Raw genomic sequence first — 19,328 nt, 5'->3', positions numbered from 1 at the left:
TGCCTATGGGCTTTGAATAAAACATTTTACTGTCTTGTTTCACTCTAAGAAGGTCTTACTTATTTAACTCATCATGTGAACTTTGTTTTCTGCACCTGTTATTTGCACTGATTAGCCTATTTACACTACCTGGTCACATCCACCAACTCAGGGCGCTCTGTTTTATCAGTGCATGTTGTAGTTATTCTTTATTTATGCATTTAAACTTTTTACATTACTACCATCTATGTTTTATGGCAATACATTTTTGGATTATTTTAAATATTTTTGGTTTATTACGTAGGCTACAAAAATAAGCTATACCTTACCTTATAAATGGTTATAGCATCTGCCTTTACTTCAACGACAGCTTTTGAACACAGCTTCTTTTCTCTAATGAAATAAAAATCATTAATGTCAACACATTACTTTATTTTAATTATTTAAAGAACTTCTGCAAGGCTACCTCTCATCCAGGGGGCGGACTCTCACTGCCACACGCACTGAGGCCATACTTTGTTGGACAGAAAACAGCCAGAATCTGCTTTATGTGGTCTTTTCTGAACTATCTCGCAGGTTCTGTCGCAGAGGCACCAGCGCGGCGCGTGAAACTGAAATCTAATCATCGGCACCTGTGAAGAGCTCCCTCGACTCCGACAGCACGTAAACGCAGCATCCAAATAATAATAATAATAATAATAATAATAATAATAATAATAATAATAATAATAATAATAATAATAATAATAATAATAATAATAATAATGATAATAATAATAATAATAATAATAATAATAATAATAATAATAATAATTATTATTATTATTATTATTATAATTAGAATTAGAATTAGAATTATAAAGAATGTTAGTTTCTGTGCCCAGAGATATTTTTACCTCATTGAAATGCATACCAAAAGCAAGAGTTGTGAATTTCTTGTTAATTGTTGGCCTTTTTCGTACCAGTTCACGAACGCAGCATGACGTCACTCCCGTTTCCCATGATGCACTGCGGGGAAACTTCCGGCGCCGACGTTCAAAAATATGGAAGAAAACATAAGCGTTTTAACTCCAATAAACCATGAAAATACCGAAGTTTCACCAGGCGAAGACAGCGAGGTTGATGAGCCACAAAAGCGACAACCGGCCCTATCAGAAAATGACAGCAACAAATGTCCGCCAGTCGTTTTACAAAGTGTTTCCGACGAGACGCTTTCATCAGACAAACTCTCCGCAGAAATCAACGGGGAGGTAACAGAGAAGTCTGTGAAACCTTGTTTTAAAGCGAAAAACGATCACGATTTCGACAAGGACTTGTCTGAACCGAGTCCAAATGCTGCACAGTTGGATGAAAATTGTACGGAAAATAAAGAAAACACCAACGAGTCGCCGACGCCGGGGACCAGTTCACTGGGTGAATATTGAAACCAATGTTGAAATACATCTTGTACCATTTAATTGTGAAAGGGAAAAAAACTATTACATTTGAATTTGATCCAGATTTGATTGAGCTAATCATTAAAACATTACCATCTGTTGAGGTGTTATTCTGCAAATAACTTTATTATAGCCTCTAAACTGGCTCGAATTGAGGAGACTATGGTGCCCCTGTAGTCTAAAAATAAGCTGCATATAATAATGAATTCGGTATATGAAAAATGATACAAGTGTGCTCATTTACATGCTAATAATTATACTAATGAAAAAAAGTAACTGTGAAAATAATCAGAATATTGGAGGATTGGCTTTTCACCTGTAGTCTCAGCAGATATCTGAAACACATAAGCATGTTTTGTTCGTAAAGCTCAAATTCTTCTAAACTAGCCAAGTTTCCACACTTACAAAGATTTTGAAAATACATATACTTCATTTTGACAGACAATAACAAGGAGGAGCACAAACTGGAGCAAAGGAGTGACGACTCTAATGTGGCCACTAAGGAACAACAAAGCAGTAATGAAGCTCTGGACCCTGAGATCCAGAAAAGAGCACAGGAGGAAGGCTGCGTGAATGTGGTGTTTCCTGGGACTGTCACTCAGGACGGGTGCTGCCGATTTGTCAGTGAGATCCTCAAGTGTGTTCTCTATCAGAGGCAGCAGCTACCAATGACTTATGACCAGCTCGTGTACTCTCAAAAGAAGCAACAGGCATCGCTTCAGGTAAACACAAATTAGGACATGTTTTACTCATCATCAAAGGTCACGCATTCATGTATTGTGCGTTTTCAGGACAAAGACACCGTGAGCAGGAGGCCAGTGCATTCCGCAGACACGGACAGGAGAAAATGCCAACAGACATTACAGGAGCTGGAAGAGGTGCTGCAGCAGCTGGAGGTGCTGTTTTCACTGAGCAGAGTCCCTCGGGTGCTGCTGCTGATGGGCGGCTCACTGGTCCTCCCAAAAGAGCTGTACGAGATCAACATGGAGGCTCTGGTCTTGGCCTCAGGAGACAAAAGCCTCCGTGTTTCGTCCTGTTTAAGGCAGATCTTCCGCACCCTGTTCGTGGCTGATCTTTTGTCTGACACCAAGCCGGTCCGTTTAATGCCCACCACTGTGTTAGTGCTTGCTCACAGAGACTGTGGCGTGGGCTGGTTCCGCCCTAAACTTCAATTTAAAGTTCCCACCCGAGTGAAGAGCAAAGTCGTGGCTCTGTGCTCTGACGTTTGCACCTGTAAAGATCTAAAAAGGGATGAGTGGGACTGGGACGACTACATCTGGTTTCAGGCTCCAATGACCATCAAGGGCTTCAGCAACTACAAAGCGTAAACTTTCTTGAATGAGATGTAGCCAACCCCTAAGTTGTGGTTGAAAAAATAAGTGAACATACTAAATACCTATTTTTATTTTTTATTTTAAAGGATTTAAATTAAACAACGTGAAACAAAAATAAAATGCTATAAACAAGGAAATGTTGTTGGTTTGTCGGCTATTAAATTATGAAGTACAAATAGGAAGAGGACTATAAACAACAAATGCATGAACTAATTATAGTGCTATGTTTTATTTTATGAATAAAGTGCCACTGTCAATGATGAAATATAACAACTCAAGTCATTTTTACTATACATCTTTTACAACTTTTCCACTTTTTTAACAAAACGAAAAATGTCATCAGCGAGCAACTGCGGCTCTTCAAAAGCTGCAAAATGCCCACCTCGAGGCATAAATGTGTAGGAATAAACATTCTTATACTTATTTTTTGCCCAAGACTCAGGGCAGTGCATGAGCTCATTGGGGAATGCAGCCAGTCCAGCTGGGACAAACACATTTGTTCTGAACAAAAACAAAATATACCCACATTAAAGCAATTCAAAATTATTTTAACTGAAATATTGTACAATTACTATTAATACTTACAAGCCATCTATCCTCTTGTCAGGGTTTGTGTTCAAGTTTTCTTTGTAGAATCGCATCGAAGGCACAATGGAGCCTGTGGTCCAGTAGATCATGATATTTGTCAATAGTTCATCCAGAGTGTATTTCCTGTAAGATCAGAACATTTCTCTCCTTAGTCATTTTATTAATTAATGAACCACTCGATTTGAACATGCATGTTTTATAAGTTTTTAAAGAGTACCTCTCCAGACCACCGTCTTCAAGGCCTCTGTTATTTAAGTCGGTCCACGTTGAGAACTTCTCCAGTAAATATGCAGCCAAGCCAACAGGTGAGTCATTCACTCCACACCCTGTGTCAGGGATCAATAGGGATTAATGTCACATGAAACTTCACATGTATTGCATCAAAAGGCTATTTTTCCCACCTGTAGTGTCTGGTTTAGTTGCTTGAATGTGCATGTAGCCTGTTTCTCTTAATATTTCCCAAACATTTTTCTCAAAGAAAGGGAACAGCCGTCTGACATCTTCACGAGTAAATCCAACCAAGAATGGAAGATAAGGGCCAATTACCAGGGAAAGGAGTTCTTTGTAACCGCTTCGTGTTACAAACATGTTCAAATGTAGTCCTTTTACACACCTAAAATCAAAATAAACGTTCAAAACAAAGATGCTCCACACACTGAACAACATGTAGATTAGTTGCATAGTTTCCTTGTGCATTCCATGATTTTCTAGAGTCAGCTTTTTAGATAAATGCTACACAATGAAGTTAGTGTTCATTGTTAAGCTTCACTGCAACAATTGCATCTTCTGGAAATTGGTTTATAGACATTCCAATCGACAGGACAACTTGTAACTCTGCTTCTCTGGACTTACTCAGGCTTCATCTGTGCCATGTTGGTGGTGATGAGGGAGCCCCAGTCTCCTCCCTGCAGATAGAACTCTGAGAAGCCGAGGCGCTCCATCAAGGTCAGGAAAATACGGGAAGCTGCAAGACTGTCAAAACCTGAAAAGTACATTAAGAGTTTTTATAAAATGTTAAAATGTCAAGCTGAAAATTCTTTGATAATGAAATACCTGCTGCCAATAATGTAGTAACAATAATCAGGTAATATTTGATGTATTAACACAATGTGGTTACATTCACTTACATCTTTTGGGTTTGTGCAATATGCTAATTAGGGGAACAAAACACTTATTTTAAAGCATTTAATTCCAACATCATGCAAGACCTGCACAAATAAGATTCCCACTATTATAGCCCCATCTGACTTGGGGTAGATCGACCACCAACCAATTTATTACGTTATTGGCTGTTATTACGTCATCGACCGTTATGTTATCGGTTCCTACAAGACTCCTAAGGTCACAAAGTCAAATAACAGAAAAGATAAATCAAATGCTAAATTATTCTCCTATTCCTACGGTCATAGGCAGATAATGTGTTAGTATAGCCTCAGCAGTGATGACATGGCTAGTACAATACATAAAAGTTAACAATAAACAGCACTTTAGTCAGAACAAACAACAACCAACCTTTCTTATGCGGTGCTTCAGAGAAACTATATCCAGGGATAGAGGGACATATCACTTCAAATGCAACATCATCGTGGTTTTCAGTGAGGAGTGGTATGATTTTGTAGAACTCAAAGAAGGACCCTGGCCAGCCGTGAACAAGCATAAGAGGCAAAACCCTCTGGTGGGCATGGTGTTGTGGCCGCACATGGACAAAGTGCACATCCAGACCTACGATACAAGTGTGGAAAGAAGAAGGCATGACTTTTTTGTTTTGTTACACGTTAAAGGCTTTAGGAAATAGTTTTAGACATGTCGTTTTTTAGGGTTGGCTAAAATAGATAGAGTACTCAATTAAATAGATAATATAGATTACTTTTTTTCCCCAATTTTCTAGTCACACCAAATTATCTCTGCTCCTTCCTTGCCTGGAAACCAGATTCACCGCTATACCAGTGAATGATACCGCTCACTTCCGTCAATAACCTTTAGGAGTTACTGCGCGGACGTTTTACTCCTCGTATCATTACGCCTCACAATATAGTCCCCCTTTTTATTTGCTTATAAAATCGACATGTTACATTTCTGTGTAAATATACTTCGCATGAAAACACTTCACGTAACTTTATTTAAATAGGGAACACGTGAAAGAGCTTGGTAGCTTCTATCGTGAGCTTTTTCGGAGCTATGTGACATGTGGGAGAGGCTGCGTATGTGCTCCGTTTGCGCGACAGAGATCGCGGACAAAGACCAGACGGGGATATATTAACACGTCTAAAGTGAGGTAAGAACATATTTTAGTATGTAAAAACGGTGGCCTATTCCTTTAAAGGAACAGGCCACCGTTTTTCCAATACTGAAATATGTTCTTACCATAGCTTAGACGAGTTGATGCGTACCTTTACGTGTGCGCTCAGTCACGCAAAAAGACCAAAGATGTTAGCATTTAGCCTCTCCTCCTCTCCTCTATGGGACCAACGGGGGTGAAGTTAGAGGCGACCAAGCTCTTCCACGTTTTTCCTATTTAAATACAGTTACACAATCCAAGTATAGTAACATGTCGATTTTCTGGATCGTGTAACCATATTAAAATAGGGAAAACGTGGAAGAGCTTGGCCTATTCCTTGAAACAAAATACAGAGGAGTATCATTCTGGTCTTGCAGGCTAGCTCCCTCTAGGTCTGACTCTTCTCAATGTCTTGAATGTTAATGACAAACTTACCACACAACAAGCCTCAAACTAGCCTATTTAAGCACACAGTTCTTCTCTATGTTCTCAATCCCTAAAGACCAAAGGTTTAATTCTGGGTTAGATCCACCTTTCCTGCCCTAGTCATTCATGGGTCCAAGTCTGGTCTCAAACTCAATGCTCAATACTAATTGGTCACGGCATAGTCATGCTCACATTGAGACCTTATTTTGACCCCGTACAGACCTTTGACTAGTAAATGAAGGACATTTTTAAGACCTCCTGTTGTATTTGTTTACCTTCAATTTTGGTTTTGTAGTGTGGATACTTGTTCAGCACCTCCACTTGCTTCTTCCAGTCAAACTCATGTCTCCAATAGGAAACTACTTTCTTCAAATGGGTGCTGCTGCAGCCGTAGTGGAAGGCGCTGTCCTCTAATGGATCAGTGTATCTTGCCTTATCAATGCGCTCATACAGGTCCTGTAATATCAAGCAGAGGCGGGTAGTACTCAGTTACATTTACTCAAGTACTTCAGCAACATTTTGGAGAAACTGCACTTATTAGAATAGCTATATCATTCAATACTTTTCACATCTACTTTAGTAATATTGTAATGAAGTGTATTTACTTACTTAAAGGGACTATAGTTTAAAGGGAGTTTAAAAATGTTACAATTATGTATTTTCCTCCCCCTACCAGTTCCAACAATGTCCTACTGTGTAGAATGAGCTCAGACCTATTCACCACAACTGCCTCTAAAATCCTGCACTGTCACTCAAAAAGGTGTTACTTCAGCCCTAACTGCCGTCATGCACTAGCTCAGTGGTTCTCAACCTGGGGGTCGGGACCCCCAAGGGGGTCGCGAGACAAATTTGGGGGGTCGCCAGATCATGTAGATAAAATATACATACTTTTTTTAGCATAAAATATTATATTTTACTGTCGCTTGTGTGTGCTATTTTACCAGAGTGCCATTATATGTTCGTTATTTGATTTATTTTATTCTAGCCATTTGATTTTTTATTTGCTTTTTAAGAATTATGTAGGCTAATGATCCGATTCCTCACGGTGTGACCCGAGCGGAGGGTCACGAACCCCTTTAACTGTTATAATGGGGGTCGCGGCTCCAAAAGGTTGCAGTTACACGTATGACCTGAGGTGGCAGTAGTGAGTATAAAATGGCTAACTTGCATCTAGCCCCTTTAATAGTAATAGTTACTTGTGCCACTGTGAGTAAATTTTAACCTCTTAACCGCCGCCTTAACCAAGCACATTTTCTCCAGTTCAGCTTTACCCAAATCTAAAAGCTTCTAGACTGGGACAGCTTATAGGCCAGTGTAACACATAATTTGAAAGCTAAGACCCACAAAACTGATCTAAGACTTCTCCTCAAGTTGTCGCCACTTTTTTTGTTGTATTTTTGATGGTTTTTTGTCATGTTTTGTCGCCTGTTTTGCTGCATTTTCTGCCTCATTCACATCTCATTTTTGTGGCTATTTTGATGAGTTTTTTTTTCCAAGAAGCTTTTAGATTTGGGTAAAATCGAACTGGAGAAAATGTGCTTGGTTCAGACGGGGGTTAAGAGGTTCAAGTTACAAACGCTTCATGTGGACCTAAAATACATGTAGTTTGTGTTTCGTGCCCCTTTTTCTTTAGAAATATATTTGTACATTTTTATGGCATTTTCTTTGGCAATAGTATAATTTTCCAACTTTTGTTTCTCCTAATTTATGCCACAACTGAAACATAAATCAGACTCAAACATTTTATCCAAGTACGTACTTTTTTTTTTACCTTTACTTGCCACTACTTTTTACTTTTTACTCTATCCACGTCTGAAAACAAGTGACTCAATTTGTTATCTACACACTATTAACTTTGGCACAGTCTCACTCAAAGGTTGATCATTTACCTGGATCTCTTCATCTGACGTTTCCACTTTAAAGCTGTAGATTTTGGGGTCTTCTGACAGAGGTTTCACCCCAGCTCCCCACCATCCTTCACCAAGAGGGATACTCTTTCTCTCCCTCTTCTTGTGCACAAAGTAAGCCAGTATCCCCCCTGCTGCCAGCGCTGAGCCGATCACAAGTCTCTGCTGAACGACATCCAAAGCCAAGAAACTATCCCTGCAGAATTTAGATTAGACAAAGCAATGGATTAGTCGCTTTTGACAGTTTAATGCTTCAATAGAAAGTAACTGAATTGCAATGACTCACTTGAGAACCTGTAGGCGCTGCATTGTGTCGCGCAGGTAAATGAAGATCCGCACACTAAGGACACCAAGTTGATGTCTTATTCTCGCACAATATAATCCAGGCTCATCAAATTCCAAGATATTGCATTATTATATATTTACCTTAATTCCTGTTTTGTTTTTTTATTGAGGAAAATAATAGCCTGCCTTTCCGAAACTGCGCACTTCACGGAGTGGGACTGGCTTGTGTCCCGACTGCTCCAGGAACATGAGAGCTTTGGGGAAATCGCTACAAAGATCGTTGATTGGTTGGAGGACATGCATCTCCCAGCACAAAACGTGACGTTGACGTCGAATGCTTCGCGTGAAGCCGGCGTCAAACAAACATCATGTCGAAGTCATTTTGGGCGTTTTGTTGCGGCGCGCTGCTGTTCGTAGCAAGTGCCGGTGCCACCGGACATATGCGTTTACTTGGAGGGCCGCGAGATATTGATATAAATAAAGACGAAAGCGCGAAAGAGGCCTTGACCTACGCCGTTCAGGAACACAACGACAACACCACTGACAATTACCGGAGTGATGTGTCACAGGTGTTGAATGCGCAGAGCCAGGTATACACTTCTTTTTCTTACATTCGTATTAAATACTTTGTTGACTTGCTATGACTCTTTCAAAACTGGTCTATCCAGAAGAGTAATTGGACTTTTCCGTATCAAATAATGTCAATATTTATACAGCATTTCATTTCCAGCTGGAGCGCTCGTTAGGCTTGATTATCTAGCTGGATGATTCGGATAAACAGTTTTTTTGTTTTTGGTTTTTTTTGTGTGCGTTTTTTCAAGCTGTTATATTTATTAACCATTGAAAATAATATAGGCCTAAAAGTATTCCTGCGTACCTTTTCTTTTCTTCTTGGACAAAGTACTTCCTACTTTCAGAGGAAGCAGCCTCTTTGGGTTTACAATTCTAGCACCTTAGTGAATTCAAATATGTATCTTTCAACATGATGGTGTTAATACATAAGATAAGATAGCCTGAGAAATGTACTTGTTACATAAAGCTCTTAGAAACACGCAGGGTGTGCAAATAGGCAGAAAATGTGAGAAAATAAACAAAAAAACTATTAAATAGTAAAATAGTGGTTTCTTATGTACAAGGACTACCAAGGACGTTGTGGGGACAAAAGTATAAACAGTAAATAATTAAGTAAACAGACCATAACAAAAAAATGTAAAGCCAGTATTAGCAGTATAGGTTTACATCATAGTGTAAGTGGTTGATAAAGTGACTGCAAAGGGGTTATTGCACATGTCACTGTACAGTCTCGTACAGTCTGACAGCAGTGGGGATGAAGGACCTGCACCTTCTTGCACTGAGGGTGCCTCAGTCTGTCACTGAAAGAGCTGCTCAGCTCCTCTACAGTCCCGTGCAGTGGGTGGGAGGTGTTGTCCATGATGGAGGTGAGCTTGGCTAACACCCTCCTGTCACTCACCTCCTCCAGAGTCCAGGGGGCAGCCCAGGACGGAGCTGGCCCTCCTGACCAGTTTGTTCAGTCTGTTCTTGTCCTGCTCTGTGCTGCCCGGGGCCCAGCACACGGCAGCGTAGTGGCATACAGAGGCTACCACAGAGTCATAAAAAGTCCTGAGCAGAGGCCTGCTCACTCCCAAGGATCTCCACAAAACATGATTTTTGTTCCTACGTTTCAAAAAAACAAACACATTTATTTGTGTTGGGGTTACAAAGTAACATTGTTTGTGACTTCACAAAAAAGGGCCCACCAGGCATCATAAACCTTTGGTGTCAGTAGGACCTTAACTTTTCTTCCCTGACTATACTTATACCTTATACATTTAGCCTAAAATACACTTGTTTGTCATGGAAAACAGTTGTTGTTGGAAAAGGTTGTTAGGGTCATTGATGTGGTAAAATAGGGGTGACAAAGGCCTACATGCGATAAGATATGTTTAGCGTGAACAGGGCTATGGATTTTTCAGTCCCACAATAAAACGTATCTTATTGCTTGTTTTATGTCCATTTTTTATAAAGGTGGTGCAGGGAATCAGATATATTTTCACTGTAGTCATGGCAAAGACAAACTGCACGAAGGACTCTGAGAAAGAAGTGTGCACCATTGTGCAGGAGCCCGAGAATGCCCAGGTACAAATTATGTCATATTAAGTCCCATATTTTAATGCCCAAGACAAATACTCAACATCACTCAGTACATTCTGAAATAACCACATGTTTTTTCTACAGTGAATCTACCAACATTATGCCTTTTAGTGCACAACCTGTAATTGTCTTCTGTTGTGTTTTTCCTGTCTTTGCAGACTCGCACATGCAAATTTACTGTGTGGAGCCGCCCATGGTTGAATTCAAGAATTTTCAAAGAAGAATGCATCTACTAAATATGCTTTTGATAGGCAGGCAAGTTTCATTCTTTGCAGTAATACTTATTTTGCTGGAAAAACATCTGTAACACAAGCGTTTTGATTCTTCATTATGCCATTCTTGAAGTATTCTCTTCACATTATGGAACTAAGAACTGTAAACACAAATTGTTACAATAAAAGTTTTTTTTAATGTCATTTGGCCAATGTTTTTTTGTTATTATTTTATCAATGTTTCTTATCTCTTAATCCTTGCATCCTTTTTTTTTTTTTTCCCAAGCGTTGCTCATAACATTGTGTGTGCTCCATAACTGTGTGAATGTTCTGAGCAAATATTTGATCTGACTAAACTCGCATCATTTTGGTTTGTTGGGGAGTGTAAAACATATTGCTCACACATACTATTGTAGCACAATTTCACTATTAATAACTACATAAGAAGAATATGCGACCTGCAGAGGTTGAGTTGAACTAATCTTTACAAATTGGACTGCTCAGATGTTTTGAAACTGCCTGCTGTAAAATCCTACATAGCCTATTCAACGGATAATTGTTTTTTCACCAGCCTAAGTTCTTATCTACCTATCTTTTGCTACAAATGAACAGCTGTATGGTGTCTTTTCTGTGTGTGTCTCTTTGAGATGAGATTGACGGCCACAAGTTTGTGTGCAGATTTAATTCTCTCAACTTTTTTCAACAGATTGGACAAATAACCTGAATGATTTTTCACTTGTATGCGTTCTTTGTAATTGTAGTGTTGGCCTTGTTTGGGGAAGTGTGTTGTGACACTTGGACCGCTCCCTTCCGTGAACTCTTCTCACCATCGTTTTGTACATTGTTGTGTATCTTAGCTTTGTGGCAACACAGTCCTCATATAGTAATGCAAAAATCTATTTGGAAGCCGCTCAATCCCTGAAGGCAAGAAGACTAATAGATCCATGCCTGAGACACCTTAACTTCTTAAAGGGGGGGTATTATGCTTTTTTCAATCACATAGCACCAGTCTATAGCACACTACAATGATGACGAAACCTTCTGTTGGTCTGTAAATGCAGTAAATTAGAAGAACTGCCTTGTATAAAATTGCTCTCTCAAAATGGCTGTAGCAAATGTCTTGAAATAGGCCTGTCTCTTTGAGAACCTCTGACCCTTTCTGACACGCCCCCTCCACATGCTGTCTGTGGCATCAGTGGGGAGGGGGCTCTGCTAAGGAGCAGTGGTTGGTTACTCGGCTGGTGACGAAAGCTCGGAGGCGTCTCCAGGAGGTGGGGGCGTTCCTTGGAGGACTCAGGCAAAGCTATCCCTAAAATGGCTGCCATTAGAGTTTTTACAGATTACTCAAAAATACATGAATGTGCCAAGGCAACACTTCAGGCATGTTTTTAATGAGGGAATGACACAACATGATGTAAAGCTTGAAAAAGTTGATTTTGCATAATACCCCCCCTTTAACCCCCACCTTCTCACCTGGAGAGCTTATATAGGCCAGTGAAATGCCTCATTTGAAAGCTAAGACCTTCAAAATGAAAAAGATTTTTCTTGTGTTGTTGCATTGTTCACTTTTTGTCATATTTTCACCCTTTTTTGTTACAGTTTTATAGTGTTTTTGTCATTATCGTAACTTTCTTGTGTTTTTGTCACTTGTGCTTTTGTAACTCTTTTTTTTTGTAAATTCATCCCTTTTTAATCACGTTTTGTTTAGCTTTTTTGACACTATGTCGTTACTTTTCAATGCTTTTTTTTGTTGCATTTTCATGTGTCTCTTTTCGTAGCTATTTTAAAGTTTTCAGATTTGGGTAATGCTGAAGGAAACATTCCCTGTTCAAGGGGGAGTCAAGCGGTTAACAAAGTTTAATGAACTGGAGTCCTGCTCTTCCCGTAACACTCCATGGCGCAACCATAGACCGTGACTGGAGACGCCCCGCGCGCGCCGTGACGTAACTCCGCACAGACCGCTGTTGTTTTTGTGTTCTCCCCTCTGGTCCATCATTGTTATTGCTGAGGCTTGCAGCAGCAGCAGCGACACACGAGGCACAATGAAGTCCCAAGTTGTTGCCGTTTTTGCAATGGTTTTCATAGCCAGTGCTTGGTCTACGATGACTGGTGGGCTTAAAAACGTAGACTTGAACGACACGAGCGTGTTGGATGCAGCGCAATTTGCCGTCAACCAACACAACGCCGCCAAAAACGACGCGTTCAGAAACGACATGGTGGAAGTGTTGAAGGCTCAGTCCCAGGTCAGCTTTTGAACATTTTTTAACAACTTATGCTTTTAGTTGCCTTCGGCGATTTTATGTTTTGTCTTTACATTGGCAACCCTTTCAGGAGGCGTGGTCACGTGGCTAAAACACGACTATGTGGCTGAAATGAATTTGCGTTGAGAAATCACTGATGTGGATCAAATAAGCTAAAGTAATATGTACCCCGGTGCTGTTTTCTGTAACTGCGTCGTTATGTGGTTGGTTTAATCAGGGACGCCATTGGTAAAATCCTCTTAGTTAATGCGCCATACTCGTCCTAGCCTGTTCAGTGTTCGCCAGTGATTCATGTGGGAGGGGATTGGCAGTCAAATGGTCCGTTCTATTGTTTGTCAACAATGTACCGACTATAGACTGTAAACAATAATATAGTGTAATACAGATTCTGAAAAAGTGATTTGTGTCCAAAGGTTTGTATTGTAAGACACTAAAATTGGAATCTTAGGAGTTCTATCTATCAGACAAAGATATTAGTATGATCACTTTCTGTATTGTAGTAGGATACTATGGCTAAAATGTGTTTTCACTCCGAGGATCAACAAAAGTCACCCAAGGTTTACTGACTGTTTTCTCTTTTTGCAGGTGGTGTCTGGTATGAAGTATTACATCACTGTCCAAATGTCCAGGACCAACTGCAGAAAGAACAGGGCCGATGAAGCCTGTGGACACAGGGACCCACCCGAGGTATTTTTTAATAATAAAACAATAGCCTATATTTTGCCCCTCAAATATAATTTTGTGATATGAATATGATCAATAGAAGTAAAGAGTAGCAAAAAATAGTTGCCATGATTTTAGATTTACAGCCATTTTAAATAGAGACTCTTCCTCGAATACCAGTTGGTGTAAGACAGCCATTCCTGAAGTCGGAGACATCGCAGCCCCCTTACCAATACTTAATTGTCCTGAGGAAACACAATAATAATTTACTCTATTCAAAGGAATTTGTTATTATCTTATTGCTAAAATTACATTAAAAGCAACATCTAGAAATGACTATTGGCTTAATACTGGTTTTAAATTCTACATTTTAGCAACTAAGTGTATTTTTCCTTTGAAATTATTACTATTATTTTTTTTTTTCAAAGTACTTGTTTTATAGACAAACTTTGCGGGGCCCTGTCATGCCTCTGTGGCCCCCCAGGGGGCCCCAAACCCCACTTTGTGAACTACTGGGTTTAGAGAATAAATATTTTGCAGAACAGAAAATACAAATTTTGACAAACATAATCTTGGCTTTTGTTGGTGTGTTTTGTGTTCAATTTTAACCATGCAGTTGCTTCAATGCTCTTTTTCTGACTACTCTGACTGATGTAACCCCATTGATGTTGATGACTGCTCTTAAAAATATGACATAATTAGCTTATAGAATGTTTATACTCACAAATGATCCCTATCTGTATAATGACTGCATGGTACTCTTTTTCTCTTGCAGAATTACCAGTGCACATTCGTTGTGTGGAGCCGCCCCTGGTTGAGTGAGATTAAGTTGCTGAAAGAGACATGTCCCTAGAATTTTACACCCATATTTTGCATCACTTATATAGCAAATCAAAAACAAGCAATACAATTATTTTAATCAAGCCATAAAGCCAGTGTTTTTAAATGAATAGAGAAATGCATTTTATTAACATTTTAAATCTAATGATAGTAATTCACTGCTTATTGTAAACAGTATTAGAATAAAAGTCCGTTGTTGACGATAAAAGTCACTTATTGTTTGTGTATTATTGTTGTGCAGTACATGAAATGAACCTGCTGTTTACTTGTTGCAATGATTGTCGCGAAAAATGGAGCATAACACGTGTTGGGATGAATTAGATGGGAGGAGAGATCATGAGGGAACGTTCATCTCATTAAACGCTGTTAAAATTTTAAACAGGATTTTGATGCAAAATAGCGCAATACTTGATACTGATTTTGATCCCATGGTGTGTAATTGTATATACACACCATGCAGTACAGTCACAGCTTCTTTCTCTTTACTATGTCCATAGGTAATAATCAGAATGCCAAGTTTTTTGTTTCCCATGTGACACTCATTTATGTGACAGACGCCTCTTGGCTTTCATGACCATTCATAACTATTCATGTAAGTTGAGATTTACTTAACATAAGAGTAGTGACAGACACTTTAGCTTACTTTATTGGATTGTCTGCCATTCCCAACTTTAGGTCAGTATTTCGACTTGGCATATATGTTCCAGCCAGGTGTTTTCACACCTGACAGTGTTATCAAATGTCAATGGAAATGCAGATTCATCATTGAACCAGCAGCTGTCAGCAGGCCTGGGATGGTCCCGCCCCAACACTTAATGCAGCAGTCAATCAGAAAGCAGAGTTTGCTCATGTGACTCCAGCACACTGAAGTGACGTTATACAAGCTGTGGACAGATAATTCGGGAGAGCAGAAAAGAGAAACAGGAAACGAGTGCAGAGACTGCTACAGTAGTTAGAAGTGCAGTACTGCTTTAGCAGGTTTGTGTGTCAAGGTAAAGTATTATCTTCAACACTAAATGCATCTAAACTGCTTTATTTTGCTTTAGTTTCTTTTCATGTGACAAATGATTCATCCATGCCTTGTAACTTAATACAGTCTACTGAGTGTGTATAGTCATATATATCATTGGCAGTTTTTAAGAAAACTATAATTCTGTGTTACAGTTGTTTGTTGTTTCGTTATTTTTTTGTAACTATTGTGTGCATTATGCCACAGTTTACGCACAAAATAATAAGTGCATTGTCTAGTAGCGACATAAGGCAAATTTGAATATTAATAAGCAAACTTCAATAATCTGAAATTTATGAACAAAACATATAACATATGAATATCCTCTTACTAAACATCAGAAGAGAACATCAATGTTTGGCAGATTAACCTTTGTAAAGGTTGATTCACAAACCACTCCTGTGCTCAGACATGAAGACTCTTGATAAGTATGAACTCCAAGTGGCTGAAGAAGTCCTCAAGAAGCACCTGCCGAAAAGCTATAAGGTACTGGGAGTCATGGACAAGACTTTCTTACTGTAATAGACAGATAATATGTTCTTTGACCAGTTATACGATTCTTATTATAATACTGTGTTGCCTAATAGAAGGATTTGTTGAGCTGGAGCTGTTCATATGGAAATTGGGGAGATTGCCAGTCAACCAACATTTTAACTTGGATGTATACATCTACAGAGAAAATGCTTTTAGTTCAAGATAAATCCAGACATGTAATGTTCATGCCCTTTTGCTTATGTGGATAGAACATTACACAAGTAATGTAAGTCAAATATCCCAAAATAAATTAATTCTTACACAACCCACACTGGAGCCTAAATGATTCATGTTATAGCTGGTCACACTAACCCAAAAAAAAACAAGCCAAAAGGTTACAGAGCACACACATGAACCTACTGGCTGTGAATTTGAATTTGAGGGGAGTAATTACATTAAATCAACTCAAGAAACCTGTAATTGGTCAAAATTTACATTGTATTAGGATTTTGTAAAGTTATGTAAATGTAAAATATACACATACACAAGATGTTTCAATACGCAAAAAATGATTAAATATTCTATTTTAGGTCTATGGCTTCCTGTACGGCATTAACAGAGACAAACCCACAACACTCGAGGTAGTGGTGGACAAATGGCCGGATTTTAAAGTAATCATTTGCAGACCTGACCTTGCGGTGAGTTCACAGTCATCTGATCAATCTCAAACTATTAAACCAGAGCATTTTAAGTATAATGTGCATTTAATTTCACAGAATAGGCGTGCCATGGATTACATGTTGAAAGTGACAATCTTCAGCATGGATCAGCACATTTTGAAGGAAATGCTGGCACAGGAGGGTGTAGATTGGAGCCATAACTTCATATTTGGCGGTACATTTTTGATACTGATTTGATATTTGATCATACACTAGATTTAAGCAAACCTCCAGTATCCAGTAGATTTGTACCAAGTCCAGTATCATAGCCTTCTTCACTTCTCTTTCAAACTATTCTCTTTGTCTAAAATACTGACCTCATTGATGGGAAAAAACTGTGGTTATTAGTGGCTGGTGACAGCTGGTGGCGGGCTGTTCTCTCTGCAGTGGATTGCATCACGTTTGTGACTGAAAGTGTTGTCCTTAGATGAACTTGGCTAGTTTACTAATGATCAACTAGTGGCCCCAAATGTATCTATGTGTCATGAACCCTCTGAGCTTCTTGCCATACCATGTACACTTGTAGTAGACATTTGCGATAATTCATGCAGTCATTAAAACTTATGACATTTATGGTAATATAAATAGCACTTTGCTACCTTTATCACGCCCAAAGCGCTTTGCAGTAAGTAACGAGTCACCCATTCACACTTTCATTCATACACCAATGTATACAGACACTGGTAGGGTGAAGGGTTTTGCCCAAGGACACGACAACAGTGGGCATTTGCGGGAGCTGGGATTCGAACCCACGACCTTCCGATCTCGAGACGACCCACTCCACCTGCTGTGCCACCGTCACCCCACGCCTATGTAATAAATTGTTTGTTAATCATAGAAGCTATACCAAAACTAAGTAACACCAAATAAGTACAAAAAGCATGTGTGACAGTGAAACAACTCAAACAACTCATTACGTGATCCAATGTAATGTCAACAAAATAACAAGAGTATAAAAGCATAAAATCCAATTACATTTTTCAAAAAAGAAAAAGTGATATTGCACCGTAACATTACCCTCTACTCTTCTTTCTCTCATAGCCCTTGACGTATCCAATCTCTCCATTATCAAGGACGTTTGTGCCATGAAAGGTGTCAACCTGAAGTCATTTACAAATATATCAGTTCATTTGATGTATTTGCCCGACATTAGTCATTTAAGGCCGGCCGCTGTCGACAGGTGAGGACGCTCTTCTCAGCCATTTGAATAGGAAACATTTTACATTGTGCTGTGGTTCCCAACATTTATCTCAACATATAAAAGTATACTACACTGACCAATGATAACTGTTGAAAAGTTAGATACAGGGAATATAAGTGACATATTTTATTTGACTGGTTACACCTTAATAGGTAAGTAAGTAGCTCACAAAAAATAAAACTACCTGACCTGAGTAACGGTAAGACACCCTAAATAAATGGGGGAAATAATAGGCTACAACATTTTATCATATTTAAAGTACTAAGTAACTCATGCCCCTAGAGGCCATAAGCGCCACTGCAGGTGTCGTAGCATGTTACGTTTTTTTACTCATTAATTGACCATGAGAGTAAATACTATGCTGACAGAAAAGACAAAGGGAAAGAGGGATATTATACATCCAATTACACAATGGAGATAAGTTTTTTTCACTCAAACGTGGCTGTAAATATTGTTTAAGTGGCGCTAGCCCGCAGTTAGCTTTGCCCGTTTGCCTGTTAGCTTCTTTGTGATTACATTAGTGTGTATTGGTGGCTCCGACCCGGAGGCAGCGATGAGGCTATAGCCTTTTCTCAAACATTTAATATTCAAACTAATTATTGATGTTTTTTATCTGATAACATTTGTGATGATTTGTCCAATACCAGAAAGCCCAGAGTATTGGGTTGCTTTTTTTAGGCCTTGACCCTTAGTTTGAGAATCATTGTGCTTATAAACCCAGATCAATATTAACTTATTGTAAAGTTTCCAAATAATGACGACCCTTCCCCCCCCCCCCCCCCCCCACAGTGAGCTTGAATCAAGGATCACATCGCTGGACCTGTCCCACGTTGACTTGGTGAATAACGCTTGGAAATATGGTGGAAACGACCGAGGCTACAGAAACATTAAAAACCTCATCACCAACTTCCCTACGTGTTGCATAAAGGATGAGCAGGGCCAGCCGGTGTCGTGGATCCTTACCTACGACTATTGTGCCTTAGGGATACTATACACTCTCCCTGAGCACAGAGGGAAAGGCTATGCCAAAGCCCTGGTGAGTGCACTGGCAAAGAGACTTCATGCTGAGGGTTTTCCTGTGTATTGTTTCATAGAAGAGGACAGTACAGTCTCATACAAAATATTCAAGAGCCTGGGATTCACTGAGGATCCATCCTACCGAGCAGCGTGGTTTGAGGTTAACTTCTGACAAAAAACAATTGGCATATCTATATCCTACCCAAATATTCAGTTAGTGTTTCCCACGGATTTGATCATGATTCTTTATTTACACAGCTCGATTTTCAGCAAAACAGTATCAGGTGTAGTTAGAAAATTGAACAAAGTATTGCCCTCTTTAATACAAAATGCTGCTAATGACAAGGAAAAGAAAACTTAATTCTCAATGTTTTAAGTACATTTTAACCTGTAAAAAAATGTTAAGCTTACTCTCAGACTGGGAAAGAGATAAGACAATGGCGAGCTATTGATTTCATTTGTTCATGAAAAATAACTGAATAAGGTGAAGGAAATAAAACATATAAACATTAATACATTTTGCTAAATTTAAACATAGAACGAAGGAA

At 39.2% G+C, this 19,328-nt stretch overlaps 5 protein-coding genes across 6 annotated transcripts; 4 read left to right on the top strand and 1 right to left on the bottom strand.

The window, feature by feature from the left end:
- Window positions 1-1,004: 1,004 nt before the first annotated feature.
- On the top strand, window positions 1,005-2,802 carry mad2l1bp (MAD2L1 binding protein). The gene is made up of 3 exons (XM_079560370.1): window positions 1,005-1,392; window positions 1,857-2,137; window positions 2,207-2,802. Exons 1-3 carry the CDS (start codon window positions 1,023-1,025, stop codon window positions 2,741-2,743), a joined length of 1,188 nt encoding a protein of 395 aa, XP_079416496.1. The 5' UTR covers window positions 1,005-1,022; the 3' UTR covers window positions 2,744-2,802.
- Window positions 2,803-3,046: 244 nt separating this feature from the next.
- On the bottom strand, window positions 3,047-8,357 carry ephx5 (epoxide hydrolase 5). Its single transcript, XM_079560317.1, has 9 exons — window positions 8,235-8,357; window positions 7,931-8,144; window positions 6,317-6,497; window positions 4,850-5,059; window positions 4,190-4,319; window positions 3,739-3,950; window positions 3,555-3,663; window positions 3,335-3,460; window positions 3,047-3,250 (listed from the first exon to the last, which is right to left on the bottom strand). Exons 1-9 carry the CDS (start codon window positions 8,255-8,257, stop codon window positions 3,049-3,051), a joined length of 1,407 nt encoding a protein of 468 aa, XP_079416443.1. The 5' UTR covers window positions 8,258-8,357; the 3' UTR covers window positions 3,047-3,048.
- Window positions 8,358-8,601: 244 nt separating this feature from the next.
- Window positions 8,602-10,729, top strand: LOC306965769 (cystatin-like; the record flags this gene model as incomplete). Its single annotated transcript, XM_079560318.1, has 3 exons — window positions 8,602-8,823; window positions 10,259-10,369; window positions 10,543-10,729. The coding sequence occupies 3 exons, from the start codon at window positions 8,602-8,604 to the stop codon at window positions 10,618-10,620; spliced, it is 411 nt and encodes a 136-aa protein (XP_079416444.1). The 3' UTR covers window positions 10,621-10,729.
- Window positions 10,730-12,548: 1,819 nt separating this feature from the next.
- On the top strand, window positions 12,549-14,572 carry LOC306965654 (cystatin-like). Its single transcript, XM_079560174.1, has 3 exons — window positions 12,549-12,839; window positions 13,443-13,544; window positions 14,296-14,572. The coding sequence occupies exons 1-3, from the start codon at window positions 12,639-12,641 to the stop codon at window positions 14,371-14,373; spliced, it is 381 nt and encodes a 126-aa protein (XP_079416300.1). The 5' UTR covers window positions 12,549-12,638; the 3' UTR covers window positions 14,374-14,572.
- Window positions 14,573-15,137: 565 nt separating this feature from the next.
- On the top strand, window positions 15,138-19,070 carry LOC306965403 (glycine N-acyltransferase-like protein 3). Of its 2 annotated transcripts, none has more exons than XM_079559802.1 (6): window positions 15,138-15,352; window positions 15,779-15,855; window positions 16,463-16,541; window positions 16,620-16,737; window positions 17,604-17,742; window positions 18,553-19,070. In XM_079559802.1, the coding sequence occupies exons 2-6, from the start codon at window positions 15,800-15,802 to the stop codon at window positions 18,950-18,952; spliced, it is 792 nt and encodes a 263-aa protein (XP_079415928.1). In that variant the 5' UTR covers window positions 15,138-15,352; window positions 15,779-15,799; the 3' UTR covers window positions 18,953-19,070. The 2 variants fall into 2 exon arrangements, with proteins under 2 accessions (XP_079415928.1, XP_079415927.1); XM_079559801.1 differs by having other exon boundaries at window positions 16,434-16,541.
- The last annotated feature ends 258 nt before the right edge of the window (window positions 19,071-19,328 follow it).

Source organism: Gobius niger (genome assembly GCF_951799975.1).
Source record: "Gobius niger genome assembly, chromosome: 7".
NCBI lineage: Eukaryota > Metazoa > Chordata > Actinopteri > Gobiiformes > Gobiidae > Gobius > Gobius niger.
This window is presented reverse-complemented; position numbering and strand designations above follow the sequence as displayed.

What these genes read in the sequence shown, in the direction of transcription:
- mad2l1bp (XM_079560370.1), top strand. Translation starts at nt 1,023, where the DNA reads ATGGAAGAAAACATAAGCGTTTTAACTCCAATAAACCATGAAAATACC. An exon ending in GCCGGGGACCAGTTCACTGG is followed by an intron (nt 1,393 to 1,856) that starts GTGAATATTGAA and finishes TCATTTTGACAG; the next exon opens with ACAATAACAAGGAGGAGCAC. An exon ending in AGCAACAGGCATCGCTTCAG is followed by an intron (nt 2,138 to 2,206) that starts GTAAACACAAAT and finishes GTGCGTTTTCAG; the next exon opens with GACAAAGACACCGTGAGCAG.
- ephx5 (XM_079560317.1), bottom strand. Translation starts at nt 8,257, where the DNA reads ATGCAGCGCCTACAGGTTCTCAA. An exon ending in TGAAGCACCGCATAAGAAAG is followed by an intron (nt 4,320 to 4,849) that starts GTTGGTTGTTGT and finishes TGTACTTTTCAG; the next exon opens with GTTTTGACAGTCTTGCAGCT. An exon ending in ATGGCACAGATGAAGCCTGA is followed by an intron (nt 3,951 to 4,189) that starts GTAAGTCCAGAG and finishes TTTTGATTTTAG; the next exon opens with GTGTGTAAAAGGACTACATT.
- LOC306965654 (XM_079560174.1), top strand. Translation starts at nt 12,639, where the DNA reads ATGAAGTCCCAAGTTGTTGCCGTTTTTGCAATGGTTTTCATAGCCAGT. An exon ending in TGTTGAAGGCTCAGTCCCAG is followed by an intron (nt 12,840 to 13,442) that starts GTCAGCTTTTGA and finishes CTCTTTTTGCAG; the next exon opens with GTGGTGTCTGGTATGAAGTA. An exon ending in GACACAGGGACCCACCCGAG is followed by an intron (nt 13,545 to 14,295) that starts GTATTTTTTAAT and finishes TTTCTCTTGCAG; the next exon opens with AATTACCAGTGCACATTCGT.
- LOC306965403 (XM_079559801.1), top strand. Translation starts at nt 15,781, where the DNA reads ATGAAGACTCTTGATAAGTATGAACTCCAAGTGGCTGAAGAAGTCCTC. An exon ending in TTTGCAGACCTGACCTTGCG is followed by an intron (nt 16,542 to 16,619) that starts GTGAGTTCACAG and finishes TTAATTTCACAG; the next exon opens with AATAGGCGTGCCATGGATTA. An exon ending in CCATAACTTCATATTTGGCG is followed by an intron (nt 16,738 to 17,603) that starts GTACATTTTTGA and finishes TTTCTCTCATAG; the next exon opens with CCCTTGACGTATCCAATCTC.